The sequence below is a fragment of the Macaca thibetana genome, chromosome 5 (assembly GCF_024542745.1).
Source record: "Macaca thibetana thibetana isolate TM-01 chromosome 5, ASM2454274v1, whole genome shotgun sequence".
Lineage (NCBI taxonomy): Eukaryota > Metazoa > Chordata > Mammalia > Primates > Cercopithecidae > Macaca > Macaca thibetana.
The window spans coordinates 94,649,416-94,663,170 of record NC_065582.1 but is presented as its reverse complement, the minus strand read 5'-3'; the positions used below and the strand labels follow the sequence as shown (position 1 = coordinate 94,663,170).

Sequence of the window (13,755 nt, the reverse complement as noted above, 5' to 3'; positions counted from 1 at the left end):
GCTAATGTAAATTTTACCTTCATTCACAGGCAAATAACCGTTTGCTGCTCACAGGCACACCTGTACAGAATAATCTGTTAGAACTCATGTCGCTGTTGAATTTTGTTATGCCACACATGTTTAGTAGTAGCACCAGTGAAATACGAAGAATGTTTTCCTCTAAGACAGTAAGCATAAATGCATATTTTCTCCAAAATATGTTATTTGTGTTTTATCTGGGCCATTCTTCTTTTAGGTCTCTTTTGTTTTCATAGTGCATATGCTCTATGAAATAACTTTAAGTAGTTGATAACTCTATATTTGGATCGGGTTGGAAGTCAGCCAAAATTTAATGGAGAAAAATAATAGCAATTTCCCTAATCGATAGCCAGAAGTCTTGGTTAATATCCTAATTTTCTGAAGGATGACAATTTTAAATTGATGAAGAGCTCAAATATATAATATGTGAGGAAAATTTGATCATTACATCATCTGTATCAAAATTGGCTACGTAAATTAGTAACATTCTTTTATGGGTAAACTATAAAACTAGACAAAGCTAGAATATCCAGAAAATGCCTATGCTGAGAAATATATTTTGAAATAAATGTTCATAAAACCAAAGTCACAACTAAAAGCGACAGTAAAGAAATCCTCTTCACAAGAAAAGTTTTGTTACTTCTTTATTGTTTAGGAAAAGTAAGGTATAGCCTTCAAGGACTCCCACATTTTTCAGTATCACAGTGTTTACACTGATTCTTGGCTCTCTTCCACATCACTAATCTTTTGCAAGAATTTTCTGTGATATTCATCCACTGCAAATTAACTGCCTTTTTAACATTTACTAATTTGAATTCCCTCCCACTTAATGTACAGTGTTTTAAATGGCCTAGCAGATTTTATGAACTACTTTCTATTTTTAGTTCATAATATATGGAGGGCTCCTTCACATCCTAGAACAAAATTCTGCCTCTTAATTCTCCAAAATCACCAGTTTTGAGTAGGTGCTATTCCCCATTTTTAGACCACGTGATTTGCATCAGCCTGCGCTAGATTCCTTTTGGGGCCATTTTCCACAAAGAAATAAAGACTTTTCTACCCCCCACGCTCCTCCTTACCCACAGTTAGACACATTTTTAAATGAGAGTTATCTAGGTAATCCATTCATAACTCATCAGTTGGTGACTTCTGAACACCAATGTAGTGCACTTCAAATTGATTACTTCAGTAGAGTACATGATTATGTATCATGAAACTTCAAAATACATATGGAGCTTCAAGAAGTACATGGCAGCCCAGAATTCAGATGTGAAGTTCCATCTAGAATGAATCATGTTTCTACAGAAAATAACTCAGTCTCTAGTGAGGGAGATTTTTATGTTGTGTAATAATACTGTTATTGCAATAATTTAAATGAATAATTCCTAAAAGGAAATGTTTTTATTTTGCTCAGAAATCAGCAGATGAGCAGAGTATATATGAAAAGGAGAGAATAGCACATGCAAAACAAATTATAAAGCCATTTATTCTCAGAAGAGTAAAAGAAGAGGTAATGCTTATCTACATGTTTTTTATTTTTATTGTTTTTAAAACTTACGTTTTCCTCTTTACTAGAACAATTATCTTAAACTGTTTTTTCTTTCTCAGGTTCTCAAGCAGTTACCCCCGAAGAAAGATCGGATTGAGTTGTGTGCAATGTCGGAGAAGCAGGAGCAACTCTATTTGGGTCTTTTCAACAGATTGAAAAAATCTATCAATAACTTGGGTATAATCTGATTTTCACTATTTTATGTGAAAAAGAATCTTATACTGGGGCTGCATTTTGATTAGTTATATCATGGTATTTGTGCATTTTTTAAAATTATCTGGAATTTGAGGAAGTAATTTAAAAACTTAGTTGATATATTTCAACAAACAGTTATCCGCTTGGTTTTATTTTTTACTGTGTTCTTTTTGGGTCACAGAGAAAAACACAGAAATGTGCAATGTCATGATGCAGTTGAGGAAAATGGCCAATCATCCTTTATTACATCGCCAATATTACACAGCTGAAAAACTCAAGGAAATGTCTCAGCTTATGCTAAAGGTAAGGATTTCATATTATGTTAACACTAAGCTATAATAAGAGGTTAAGTTGGTAGGCTATAAGATTGGTGAACCCAATGGGCATACTAAACCTTTAACTACATATTTAGGAAAAACTTTTTGTTTTGAGACCAGGTCTAGGATTAAGTTCCAGATGATTTGGGGGACATAAGAACAAAGAAGGACTGATAACCTACATCATAGGTCAGCAGACTATGGCCTTATGGCAGTGACTATTTTTATAAATAAGGTTTTACTATAACACAGTCATGCCTGTTTTTGTTTTCTGGGACTGCTTTCTCACTATAGGGGCAGAGTTGAGTACTTGCCTTACAGGTCATTTTTCCTACGAAGCCTAAAATATGATCTGGCCCTTCACAGAAACAGTTTGCTAACTCCTAGTCTAGACTTCCATAATGCACTTCTTTTTCATTTTATTTCTTCTTTATAGTTTTAGCAATTACTGTTTATTTTTGCCTCTTTCTTTAACATTTTATCCTTATTTATCCTTACTGATCTTTGTGTTGAAAGCAACTTTTTTTCTTTCTTTTCTTTTTTTTTTGAGATAGACTTTTGCTTTTGTCGCCCAGGCTGGAGTACGATGGCACAATCTCTGCTCACTGCAACCTCCACCTCCCAGGTTCAAGTGATTGTCCTGCCTCAGCCTCCTGAGTGGCTGGGATTACAGGTGCCCACCACTACGCCCAGCTAATTTTTTGTAGTTTTAGTAGAGACAGCGTTTTACCATGTTGGCCAGGCTGGTCTCAAACTCCTGACCTTAGGTGATTTACCCACCTTGGCCTCCCAAAGTGCTGGGATTATAGGCGTGAGCTACTGCACCTGGCCAACCCATTTTCTTTTTTGAATTTTTTTATATTATTTTAAACTTACGGAGAATTTCAAACATTTATAAAAGTAGAATTTCATAATGAAACTGTCTGCTCATATGTTACTTCACCCCTTTGAAAGTTACCATTTGATAATGACACCACTCTTCTTTCATCTATACCCCAGACTTCTCCCCAGGATTATTTTGAACCAAATTCTAGGCGTTATTTAATCTGTAAATATGTTAGTATGTTATCTCTAAAACAGTAAGGACTTCCCCCCCTTTATTATACCTAAAAGATAAACATTAATTTTCCTTACACTAAAAGGTTCTATGATTTAGGTATTTTATCAGGTGTTAATTTTATTAAATTTTTCTGATCATACTATAAATTATTTTTATTTTGAAGTATACTGTGTTCTGTTTTGTTTTAAGGAACCTACACATTGTGAGGCTAACCCTGACCTGATCTTTGAAGATATGGAAGTTATGACAGACTTTGAACTACATGTACTTTGTAAACAGTATCGACACATTAATAACTTTCAATTAGACATGGACTTGATTTTAGATTCTGGAAAATTTCGAGTTTTAGGATGCATCTTGTCTGAATTGAAACAGAAGGTATTAAAGAAGAATGGTGTTTCTTGTATTTTCTCAATTACTTAAACTTCTTAAAGCAATTCTGGCACACTGACTTGCTTTAATTAGCTTATGTCTGTTCTGCATTCTTCCAGAACTTAGTGTTTTGAACATTTTCTTGACATATTTTCTTGATTACCTCCTTTCCTCTGTTGAACCTCAAAAACAATAGAAAGTTAGTAGACTGTATCTGTATTGATGTTTTGAAAAAATCTTAATTGTCGTTATTTCATAGGTGACAATCTGTATGTGTGCTAAGAAATTAGTTTTTAAAGACACCATTCATTAAATAGTTATTTAAGTAATACTGCCGTTTATGTGTGAAATAGCCTAAATTTGTAAAATCACAGTCCAGATAGGACACACATATGCAATTGTTCATATTTTCTGACATTTTTCTTACGAAAAGGAAGTAATTTAACTGTTCTTAAAATCAAAACTGAGAGCTAACTTTTAGCCCTGAAGTTTAGAGGCTAAGGCAGTATATTCATATGTAGGCTACAATAAAATGTATATCTTCGGTATTATTGATTTCTATTAAAGAAGCAGTTGATCATAGAGAATTTTCTGCAAATTTATCAACATGATATAAGTAACACTTCTAACTGTTTAGACCTGTCAAGGCTTAAGTAAAACAATTTTTTCTATTTCTAACTCGTATATCTATTTTCACAGGGTGATAGAGTTGTATTGTTTAGCCAATTTACCATGATGCTGGATATCTTAGAGGTTCTGTTAAAACATCATCAGCATAGGTACCTCAGATTAGATGGAAAGACTCAGATTTCTGAAAGGTTGGTATACTTCATGTTCCAAAAAAAAAAACCACTCATTTGTTGTTGTTGTTAGAATTTTAAATGTCTAGAGTACTTGATAGAATTTTGTTGTTTTTATGTTTGATTACTTCAAATCATTGCCTTAAAATAAGAGTAATTTCAATGATCAGGCCTGGTGGCTCACACCTGTAATCCCAACACTTTGGGAGGCCGATGACGGTGGATTGCTTGGGCTCAGGAGTTCAAGACTACCCTGAACAACATGACAAAACCCTGTCTCTACTAAAAATACCAATAACAACAACAGCAACAAAAATAGCTAGGTGTGGTGGTGCACGCCTATGGTCCCAGCTGGGGAGGCTGGGATGGGAGGATTGTTTGAGCCCTGGTGGGCAGAGGTTACAGTGAGCCAAGATCACACCACTGCACTGCAGCCTGGGTGACAGAGTGGTACCCTGTCTCAAAAAATAAATAAATAATTTTCTTTTAATTTTTCTGTCTGAATTGCATACAAATACCTTTTGAAACAGCTGTTAGAATTGTATTTTTTATGATTTTCACCTTTAAAATTTTGTCAAAGTCTAAAACACCTTATCTTTCATCAAGATTGTTTTAAAGTCTTTCATATTCTATGGGTAAAGTTTTTTTCATTCCCAAAGGTTGTAAAGATTGACCTTAGTAAAGAAGGGATTGTCTTAATAAGGAAGGAATTGTGTAGTATGTTTAAATTGAATTATATATTTTGGTTTATTTTTTTTCTGTTGTCCAGAGTGGTTTCTTTCCCCCCAGCGTTAGAGTAAAGGTAAAAATAATGTTGTGTTTTGTTTTTTTTTTAAAAGAGGAGAATCCACTGATACAATGATACACTGATCGTGAGGTCCTTGATTCATCAGGAATGCTGTCTGCCAGTAGGAGCTGATATACTTCTGAGAAGGCTAAAGATTGAAAAGCCATACACAAAATTTAGCTAAGCCACAAGTTAAAAAAGAACAAAATCGTCATTTAGGAATTAATTGAATCTGAATAGTTGAATTGAAGTAAGAGTTGGTAGGGGTAGCAATATCGTAGAAAAGAAGTTGGTGAATTGAGGAGGCTCTTCCATGATATAGCCAGAGGAGAAGTAACTGCAATACCAAGGGATGTATATACATCTTCGGGTTTCCTTTTCATGTGATAATGATTGTTTTCCATTTTAATTACATGATACAACTTTTTAGTGAGATTTAACCTAATTTGTTTATCTTACAGGATTCATCTAATTGATGAGTTTAATACCGATATGGATATCTTTGTGTTTCTGCTATCAACAAAAGCTGGTGGATTAGGAATAAATCTGACTTCAGCAAATGTTGTTATACTTCACGACATTGACTGTAATCCTTATAATGACAAACAAGCAGAAGATAGATGCCATAGAGTAGGCCAGACTAAGTAAGTGTTTTTAGTTGAAATGTATTTTTAATTCAGTGCCACTTTAATTTGTGTAGACCAATAGAATATAGTGTTGGATATCCTGCCTTAGTTTTTATTTTTTCAGCAAAGCATGGCTACATATGTATTTTATGCCAGCAGTGTTGAACATCGACTGCACTGAGTAACCCTTCCATTTTCTAGTAATTAAAACCATCCACCCGGATTCCAAATAGTTCTGCAGTTCATGAAGTATTAACAATTGTCTACCCCTTTGAAAAAGATGAGTAATTGAAAAGACTTGCTTATTAGACCAGTTTAAGACCCAGACAAACTTCATAATACACAAATTATTGCTGGGCTGTCCTGTTACCCTTTAGGAAGTAAACTGAGTTGTAAATTATTTTAGATGAATGGTAATTTTGACATTGGTCACAGCACTGTAAAGAGGTGAAGATAGTCGGGTGCGGTGGCTCACACACTTTGGGAGGCCGAGGTGGGTGGATCATGAGGTCAGGAGATCGAGGCCATCCTGGCTAACACGGTGAAACCCTGTCTCTACTAAAAATACAAAAAAAAAGATAAGACAGGCGTGGTGGTAGGCACCTGTAGTCCCAGCTACTCGGGAGGCTGAGGCAGGAATGACGTGAACCCAGGAGGTGGAGCTTGCATTGAGCCAAGATCGTGCCACTGCACTCTAGCCTGAGCGACAGTGCGAGACTCCAACTCAAAAAAAAAAAAAAAAAAAAAAAAAAGGTGAAGATAGTTACAACTCTGCTTACATAAATAAAGATCAGACAGTGTCCTCTTTGTGAAGTATTTTAATATATGTCCAAAAGATATTGGTATGTTCATTTATAGACTAAATACTTACCAGTACTTATTGTGAAACTTTGTATCTGACTGCACTGCCTTAAGTGTACAGAGACACTGCTTCTCGGGCCAGGCACAGTGGCTCGCGCCTGTAATTCCAGCACTTTGGGAGGCTGAGGCGGGCAGATCACGAGGTCAGGAGTTTGAGACCAGCCTGACCAACATGGTGAAACCCCGTCTCTACTAAAAATACAAAAATTAACCGGGCTTGGTGGCATGCGACTGTAATCCCAGTTACTGAGGAGGCTGAGACAGGAGAATCACTTGAACCCAGGAGACAGAGTTTGCAGTGAGCCAAGATCGCACCACTGCATTCCAGCCTGGGCAACCGAGCGAGACTCCATCTCAAAAAAAAGTAATTTCCATCTGAACACAGGAGTGTTTGTTGTAATGTAGTTTTATCTGTGTGTGTGTGTGTGTTTGTACACACACATATGTTTTGTTTTGTTTTTGAGATAGAGCCTCACTCTGTCACCCAGGCTGGAATGCAGTGGCACCATCTCTGCTCACTGCAACCTCCACCTCCTGGGTTCAAGCAATTCCCATGCCTTAGCCTCCCAACCAGCTAGGATTACAGGTGTGTGCCACCACACCCAGCTAATTTTCGTATTTCTCTTTCTTTTTTTTTTTAAGTGGAGATCAGGTTTTACCGTGTTGGCCAAGCTGATCTCGAACTGCTGGCCTCAAACAGTCCACCCACCTCAGCCTCCCAAAGTGCTGGGATTAGAGATGTGAGCCACTGTGCCCAGCCAGTAATTTACTTTAAATACAAATATCTTTCTCTTTTCTTGCATCTTTAGGAGTGTCTAAAAGTTAAATATTCAGAAAATGTCAGTCTCAAATGGCTTAAATAAAAGAATTTAAGGATATGTTTGTCATAATTTTCAAGGTATTCTTTTTGAACTCTTAAATATAGTTTACATATATCCAAATAACTATATTTAGTAACCAATGGACATATTTTGTATGTTTTTTTAGAGAAGTACTAGTTATAAAACTAATAAGCCAAGGGACGATTGAAGAATCCATGCTAAAAATTAACCAACAGAAATTGAAACTAGAACAGGATATGACTACAGTAGATGAAGGTAAGTTTTTTGTAAGCAGAAACTTCAGTATTTATATGACCATGCATCTAATTAGTGCAAGAAGGTGACAAAGATGACTAAAGTCCTTAACTAGCTTACAGTTTAGGGGTGATGTGTGATGTGGGAGAAGGTAAGCATATTTACTTCAAAAATACTAAAATAATTTTTTTAAAGTTTCTTAAGTTCAAAATTTTTATTTTTGTATATGTTTTTGAAAAGAATATGTTCAGAACTTAGAAATGAAAGAACAGACACCTCCTAGTCACCCCATCTCCCAACTTCCCCATAGAGGTGGCAAGTGTTAGCCTTTCGTTTTTGTGTGTGTGTGACCAGTTATTTTATGTGTGTAGAAATAAACACGTATTCTTTCTTTTATGGGAGTAAGGGTGCATGTCAACTACGATACACTCTTCTGCACCTTTTCTTATTTAATGTTAATTGGAAATAAGCAAGTTTTTTCATTCTAATAAATAAGGATATTCCTAATATTGATAATGGTTCATTTCAATTTAGCAAATTTCTATTCATGACAGATACTGTTATGTCTGTGTTATATTAGGCACTCTGTACTATAAAAGTCAATACACTTTAATCTGTCTACAGCGAGAGAGAAATGCATATGATCAAATAATTACTTGTTTTTCTTGCATAACATTTATTTCAGGGTGCTATGGAAGCTTGGGGAGGCGGGCAGTAGAGAAAGTTTGAGTAAGAAGCAACTGAGATCTTTAAGGATAAGTAGGGTGATCATAAGTTAAACAATTAACACTAATTACTAGGCTTTTTGTGCATATGGCAACTTGCCAGTTTCAGGTTGTCCAGTAAATACAGTAAAGTGAGTGCGTAAGGCAGATTCTCTTTGGGCAATGTTTTCCTTATTATTTCGCTATGGCAGCTTTTAGAATTTAGTAAAGCATTTAAATTCTTTTTTACCAATACCAGCAAATATCCAGATATATGGATTTTATTCTATAATAAGTTTCTAAATATAGTAGAACCATAATAGTTGATAAAATTAACTATAAGTCTTTTCTTATGGGCTAGTTCATTTCCTCAGAGGTAAATTTTTCAACCTCCTGTGAAGTGAAGAGAGGTGGGGAGAGGTGGTATGAGCCAATGGCCCTGAGAACTGAAGGAGGGAGGTTTGTTCTCATATTTAAATATTAATAGTTAATCTGCCTGTTTTCAGCAGCCTCTCTGTTCTCTACTATGACAAGTCCAGTGTTCCTCAGACTCATATTCTCCAAAGAGAATAAACCTTCATTTTTATACATCTGGGGCAAATGGCTGGCTTTCTTGGGCAAGCTGTAGTCATCTTACCTGTTCAAGCTGATTATAGCTTCATGTTTCCCATTTACCCCCATTTCCTGAGCTTTGAGGGTAGAAGGGTAAGGATTCTTGGTATGAAGTAGCCTTGCATTTCCCACCTGCAGACACTTAAGCTTTTACTTTATTGTGCGAAAATCAGTTTCCATGCTTTCATCTATTGTTTTCTTTCAAAATTTGTGAACAACTCTCTCTCTGCTGTTGTCTTTTTCGCCTATTCTTTCTCCTTTGTCTAATCCCCTTACACTTTTTTCTCCCATTGTATTTTAATGGTATTACAGATGATGGGAACAGAGGTGATGTGTATATTCAATCATTTTCAGTCATAATTAATGTAAATTATTTGTATTTGTATAAATTTGGTCAGTCTAAAATTTTGCCTGTTCTGTTCACCTGCGTTGTCTGTTAAAATAACAGTGTATTTTTAGCTGTGCTCTCAAGCCAGTACCTTTGAAATGTTTAGTTATGAAGAATCCTGCCCTCTCTTTACCACTCTCCTTACCACTTTTCCTAGAAGTTTTTCTCTGTCTTGTTAAAGCTGTTTATATGTTTTTTTCCCCAGTGTGTATTTTATTTGCTAGACTAAGGATGTAATGGTGTCTTATTTACTCATTTAGCTGTAATCATTTGTCTTCAGCTGCGTCCCTGGTTTCATTTAGGTAATTTTGACACTGAACTAATGACAATACATGTATGCCCTTCTTTCCATCTCTCACAATGAGGTCCTTTTCCTCTGTAAACAAAAAGTATATTTGTAATTGAGTATGTATTGCTTTTTGTTAACAATCTGTTTGCCCCCCCTTACATGAAACTATGAAAGGTGAAGACCATGATTCCTCTCAAATATGCTTATCATTTTTTTGTGTTTCTAGAACTTACCTTAGTGGTTATCAAAGTAGCAACAGCAGGAGCAGCATCTCCTAAGAAATTGGCAATTTGAAATGCAAATTCCCAGGCCCCATTGTATACCTACTTGGTCATAAACTCTGGCGGTGAGACCTAATAATATTTGGTTTAACAAGCTGTCCAGGTGATTCTGAGAAAGCTAAAATCAGAGAGCCACTGCTTTAAAATAAAGATTGTGTTTGGGTTTTTTTCATTAACTTCCCTTAATGTGATTAATTGTATTAATACATTTTTTACCTTTTTGAACTTTTAAAAAAATATATATATTACCACAATCATGACTACATACTTTTTGAATTTTTTTATTACAGAAATAGTCATACAAAAATGAAAGCAGTAGCTGGGTATGTGGTTCATGCTTATAATGCCAGCACTTGGGGAGACAGGTGGGAAGATCGTTTGAGCCCAGGAGTTCAAAACCAGCCTGGGCAACATAGCAGCCTGGGCAACATAGCTCCATATCTCTCTCTCTGTCTCTCTCTCTCTCCATATATATATATATATATATATATATATATATATATATATATATATACACACACACACACACACATAATTTTTTTAATTGTTGAAAGTATAGTATGAATGAAAAATACAGTGATTTAACAGCTGTGACATTTGCAGTGTTTGTTTTTTCTGCTTCTTTTTTCCCATTGATCCATAATAAAGTCAATTACAAACATGGCAATTTATTTTCAGTATCGCAGCATATTCCTCTAAGTTGGTACAATACCATTATAGCATCTAATAAAATAAATAGTAATTTTCAGATATTATCATATGTTGTTCTTATCTAGATTTCTCTCATTTGTCCCCTTAATGTCTTCTATAGCTTTCCTTAAAACACCAGGGTCCAAAGTTCACACACAGCATTTTATCGTATTCTATCTTTAGTATCTTTTAAGTTTAAAAGAATCTCCTTATTCCTTTCCTTCTTTCCTCTTCTCCCTGCATTCTTCCTAACATGGTATCAGTTTATTTAGTAATTTATGAAGTGTCAATTTGGATTTTATGGGCTATTTTCAAGTCTATGGATGAGCTTGGAAGCAAGGATGTCTGTGAACTCCCTAAGAGTTGATGGACTATTTTGTGTTCCTGTGGATATGTGTGTGTGTGTTTAACAGAGAAAAGAAGAGTAGATAAAAGTACTCATGATTTTAGATTTTAACTGAGGTGTATATTTGTGAGAGAGGGGAGGAAGAGAGAAGTGGTTAGTTTTGCTACATTTCAGCCACATCTAATTTATAAAATTATTCATAGTTACAGATCTATCACAGATCAGCAAATATTTGTGAATTGCCAGCTGTTCTGTTGCACTAACTGGTAAATTAATAAATCAACTCATCTCAAAATATTCTGAGTGCCTAATTGAATTAATCAGGGATGGCTAGATTATCTGCCACTGTGACACAAAGGGATTTAGAAAATCTCAAATAATTCCTGTAAGTACTTATAAATATGGGGCCTCAATTAATATATAGGGCAAACATTGGATAAACAAGGTAATTTAAAGTGGCTAATTTAATCATCAGCTGGTATGCTGTGCTCAGAATGTTGTTTATATGTATACAGTGTGGGTCTGAGTCAGTGATTATATCTTCAGATGAAAAATAAGAAAATAGATTAAATAAGTTTTGGTTGGTTTAGGTTTGGCTTTGTTGTCTTTGTTTTCCCTACTCCGTTTCTTACATAAATGTTTTTTATTTAGCAAATGTGAGAAGTTAAGTACCAAGAATTATATATGATCCATTGTATTACTGTGTATCTTTATATAGCTTTATAAAATTGGAAACATAACCTTAGATTGCTATGTTGGCAATATGAACAAGAACACAGAGGAAATAGCCCTAATCTAAGTAGAGATTAGGGAAGGTTTCTAACAGGGGTGACACTGAAGCAAACTAGCCCTTGAAAGATGAGTAAGAATTCACCAAAGAAAAAAAAATTGAGACAATGTTTTATAAAATAAAATACTTTCATAAAGCTTTTAATGCTACTTTCTGACCTACAGGTGATGAAGGGAGTATGCCAGCAGATATAGCCACATTACTAAAAACATCAATGGGCCTGTGAAATAAGAACTGTGAACTCTCAATTGATGAGGAAATATCAACTTGGTGCACTCAAGGACATTTACATTATGATGACCATGGGGTTTATGAACATTTATAACTTTTTATAATTTCCATATTACATTTCTCATAGTATGGACAACTTTTTGCCACTAACTGAATTCTCCAAATACTCACACATGAAATTTCAAAAAAGAAGCCACAAATATGTAGTCCTGAAGATGTTGAATAATCATTTTACAAAGCAGTTTTCTGAATGGGGATTAGTTGGTGATTGTTTGTAACAAATATGCTAATGCTTTAGAAATGTCAGTATTTTTGTAATTATTTCTACCTCCAAATATATATATATTGTCTTTCACTGGATAATGTGTGTAGATTTTTACATGTGCCTTATTTGACAATGCTTATGTCTTGTTTTTGCTTGTCTCATTTGAAGTTCTTTTTTATTATGTTAAAGAATGCAGCTGTATAGATTATATAGCTTTCATTTTATTGCTATTTGAAGCAGATGTTCACCAATGTCAGCAAGAACTCAACCTGAATTTAAAGGTGGCATTCCATATACTAACATCCCCCAGGTCCTCTCAAGTACTTCTGCTGAAACAAATTTGTTTGGCTAGGCACTAAGTTGTTTTCCAGTGAATAGTAACTAAAGAAGCCCTTACCTTGCTCCATGGATTAATTCCTTCTGTTCATTTTCCAACTGCACTAATAGTGCATATTACTCTGCCTAAACTTGTGCATGTTTTCATTGATTTCCCTCTCCCGGCTTTTGCTTCTCTTGAAACTGTTGCCCAGTCACTTCTGCTCCAATTCTCTTCCTCTCTAAATAGTAGTTTATTACTGCCACATCTCCATGCATCAGCAAAATGTTGGTGACATTTTTCTAGCCTGGCAGAACAGATTACTTAAAGCTATTTCACTTCAAAGCAGACTGAATGTGACTTCATCTAAAGGCAGCATTAGGTACTGCATGGAAATAGGTCATTAACTTGAAATGCTTATCAAAATATATTTTACCAGTTTCCAGAATTTCCAGTACAGGACCGCCTGAAGAGAGAGCCATTGTTCAATTCCAATTCAGTGTGAGTGACAAAGTGAAATTTAGAAGTGAAGTTGTCTATTTGATATTTAACTCTTTATTAAATCTTTCTTTAAATTTCTGCCTGTCAGTCTATATTGCTGTTTTTATTATACTTCAGTTTCTTTGTATAACTTGTGAGTTCCATGTGTTTTGTTTTTATTGTGTAAATATCATTATAAATAAACTTATTTATAAATCAAAGATTTGTTAATTTTTGGAAATCATACCTTTCAAAGCATCCTAACTTGCTAAGATGCTAAGGTAATATGACCCTCTGGATTTGGAAGGCAAATAAAACTCTTAAACAGTGATTATTTAGATATTAAAGACTCTGAGAACTCATGGCATAACCCCAGTCTTGATGGGATATTGAACAGACTGAATATATTTTACCATTACAGGGCTAAAAGGAGTCTTCATGTGTTAATACTACCTCCTTGTACATCACCATACCCAAATCAGTTATTCAAATTGTTAGGAATTTTACCTTTTAAAATCTCATAATGGATTTCTCATAAGTTTTCTGTATTAATGTATTTTCAATGATAGGCTGTTTCTTTTTTTGTTGTTATTGTTGTTGTTGTTATATCCATACTTTTATCTCTAATGAAATGTAGTTGGGTTCTTCCTGTAATGCGCTATTATGTCTTGGGCTTAATAAAAATATTTGTGATCATAAGTT

At 34.8% G+C, this 13,755-nt stretch overlaps 1 protein-coding gene across 4 annotated transcripts in view; it reads left to right on the top strand.

Annotated features, from left to right (window-relative positions):
• Positions 1–13,752, top strand: part of SMARCAD1 (SWI/SNF-related, matrix-associated actin-dependent regulator of chromatin, subfamily a, containing DEAD/H box 1) — a 78,691-nt gene extending 64,939 nt beyond the window's left edge. For 3 of the 4 annotated variants that reach the window (XM_050792460.1, XM_050792459.1, XM_050792458.1), the window contains exons 16-24: positions 30–167; positions 1,433–1,528; positions 1,627–1,744; positions 1,944–2,065; positions 3,329–3,517; positions 4,211–4,329; positions 5,560–5,742; positions 7,573–7,682; positions 11,926–13,752. In XM_050792460.1, coding sequence (XP_050648417.1) covers positions 30–167; positions 1,433–1,528; positions 1,627–1,744; positions 1,944–2,065; positions 3,329–3,517; positions 4,211–4,329; positions 5,560–5,742; positions 7,573–7,682; positions 11,926–11,987 — 1,137 coding nt within the window. In that variant the 3' untranslated portion in view covers positions 11,988–13,752. Of the gene's footprint in view, positions 1–29; positions 168–1,432; positions 1,529–1,626; positions 1,745–1,943; positions 2,066–3,328; positions 3,518–4,210; positions 4,330–5,559; positions 5,743–7,394; positions 7,484–7,572; positions 7,683–11,925 lie in introns of those variants that run through there. The other variant, XR_007726006.1, reaches the window with a different exon arrangement.
• Positions 13,753–13,755: the final 3 nt, after the last annotated feature.